Source organism: Rutilus rutilus (genome assembly GCF_951802725.1).
Source record: "Rutilus rutilus genome assembly, chromosome: 24".
NCBI lineage: Eukaryota > Metazoa > Chordata > Actinopteri > Cypriniformes > Leuciscidae > Rutilus > Rutilus rutilus.
In genome coordinates, this window is record NC_140228.1 from 312,501 (window position 1) to 315,000 (window position 2,500).

General features: G+C 45.5%; 1 protein-coding gene across 4 annotated transcripts in view; it reads left to right on the top strand.

Annotated features, from left to right (window-relative positions):
• The window catches only part of ssr1 (signal sequence receptor, alpha), an 8,824-nt gene that overhangs the window by 3,679 nt on the left and 2,645 nt on the right, over window positions 1–2,500 (top strand). For all 4 annotated transcript variants that reach the window (XM_084398304.1, XM_084398302.1, XM_084398301.1 and 1 more), the window contains one exon: window positions 1,531–1,793. In XM_084398304.1, coding sequence (XP_084254430.1) covers window positions 1,531–1,793 — 263 coding nt within the window. The remainder of the gene's footprint in view (window positions 1–1,530; window positions 1,794–2,500) is intronic.

The following is a 2,500-nucleotide window of genomic DNA, read 5'->3' on the forward strand; positions in this document are numbered from 1 at the left end:
CAGCGTCATTAGCGACACGAGATACTAAACCCGCTAGATTTAAACACATTTAAAACCATCCACATGCCGAGCATCAGGAACACCGTCCCCTCGATAGGCTCCTTTGTTCCTGTGTTGTGCGTCTGAAATGTGACGCGTTTACGATGATGTCATGGCAGTAGAGGCGGAGCAGCTATACCGATCAGGCCCACTCACGTCGCAGCGGTGCTAGCTGCAGTGGCCACCGAGCTAAAGCGGACCGAGCCGTACCACGCGGTGGACCAGCGGAGGCCTGTGACTCGCCGCTGAGCGGATGTGGCGGCTCGGCCTACAGCGCTGAAGTGCAGTGCAACATTTTATTTCATGATAGTGATATATATATATATATATAATGCAGTTTTTATGTTTGCTAGGCCAATATAAAGAAAAGAATGAAGCAAATTACAAACAACTGATGAAAAAATACTAAGTAAATAAATCACGTTTTTCAGGCACAGTTTATCTCACGTTTTGTTGCTTGATTAACCCAACTTACTGCACCTAACTTCCCCAACTCTCTGTGAAGATCCTCGCTAGACGTACACACACGTTCCTCTGACGTCTGAAGGTTTTGCAGATGCTCGTCTGTAATTCATCAGTCATTCAGACGGACGTGTCTGGTCTTCTCTGACACTAACATGCTTCCACACTGACGCCGTGTCTGCTGCGTTCATAAAGCGCCGGTGTTCGGTAACATTTATTCTGTCTTTTAAGTGAAAAGTGCTTTTTTTGTGCTATTTTCAACCGAATGATTCCGCATCTCTAACATCTGTTGAGTTCCTGAACGCAGTGGCCAATCAGAGGAGACTCCAGTGTTCAGCGGTCCGTTAAAGTTCTTGCGTGTGTGTGTGTGTGTGTGTGTGCCGCGAGCTGGAGGTTGGGAACCACTGGCTTAGACTCTTTTATCCAGTAAAACTCTTTTAAAGTGTACCTGTACAAGCGTCCTCCTTCAGCTCGTGTCTTTCTGTGTCAAATCTGCTCTGATTTAATCAAGTAAACGCAAGAAGAACTTTGATATTGTTAGTAATATTTCAACTGGACTGAAGCAACTATACATATACTATATAACTATACATATACAATTTAAGTATCAAATATGATCAGGCTTCAGAGGAAGGGTTAGTTCATCTGTCATCGCTGTATTGCATCACATTGCTTTAAATCTACAGCGCTTTGATCATAAAACTAAACCTCTAAATATCATCTTGCTAAGACATCGACAGCTATCGAGTGATGACTGATAATTATGAGTTTATATAAGTAGTCTTTTATAAAGATTTGCATTCATATAAACATCAGCATCCACAACAAACTGCATATTTTTGCTCAGTTTGCTGTTTTTCCTCCATATTCTCACGATATTAGACTATATGAGCCATAAGAGCCTGAAGGATCAAATATGACGATCAACAAAACGCATGCAAACTTGTTTAAAGGTTCAGTATCTCCATTTGCAAACATTAATGTTCGTTCACGCACAGACTGAGCGTTTCTTCTCTTTCTGAATGTCAGATTTTCCCGCCAACAACATCGTGAAGTTCCTGTTGGGATTCACCAACAAAGGCTCGGAGAACTTCATCGTGGACTCCCTGGACGCCTCGTTCCGCTACCCGCAGGACTTCCAGTTCTACATCCAGAACTTCACGGCCCTCCAGCTGGGGACCGAGGTCCCTCCTCAGCGCCAGGCCACCTTCGAGTATTCCTTCATCCCAGCCGAGCCCATGGGCGGAAGACCCTTCGGCCTCGTCATCAACCTCAACTACAGGGACATCAGCGTGAGTCTCGCCACTTCCTGTTTCCCTGCTGTTTCCTTCCTCTTTCCCTGCTGTTTCCTTCCTGCTGTTTCCTTCCTCTTTCCCTGCTGTTTCCTTCCTCTTTCCCTGCTGTTTCCTTCCTCTTTCCCTGCTGTTTCCTTCCTGTTTCTCACTGCTGTTTCCTTCCTGTTTCTCACTGCTGTTTCCTTCCTGTTTCTCACTGCTGTTTCCTTCCTCTTTCCCTGCTGTTTTCTTCCTGTTTCCCACTGCTGTTTCCTTCCTCTTTCCCTGCTGTTTTCTTCCTGTTTCCCACTGCTGTTTCCTTCCTCTTTCCCTGCTGTTTCCTTCCTGTTTCTCACTGCTGTTTCCTTCCTGTTTCTCACTGCTGTTTACTTCCTCTTCCTCTTTCCCTGCTGTTTCCTTCCTCTTTCCCTGCTGTTTCCTTCCTGCTGTTTCCTTCCTCTTTCCCTGCTGTTTCCTTCCTGTTTCTCACTGCTGTTTCCTTCCTGTTTCCCACTGCTGTTTACTTCCTCTTCATCTTTCCCTGCTGTTTACTTCCTCTTTCCCACTGCTGTTTACTTCCTCTTCATCTTTCCCTGCTGTTTACTTCCTCTTTCCCACTGCTGTTTCCTTCCTGTTTCCCTGCGGTTTCCTTCCTCTTTCCCTGCTGTTTCCTTCCTGTTTCTCACTTCTGTTTCCTTCCTGTTTCTCACTGCTGTTTCCTTCCT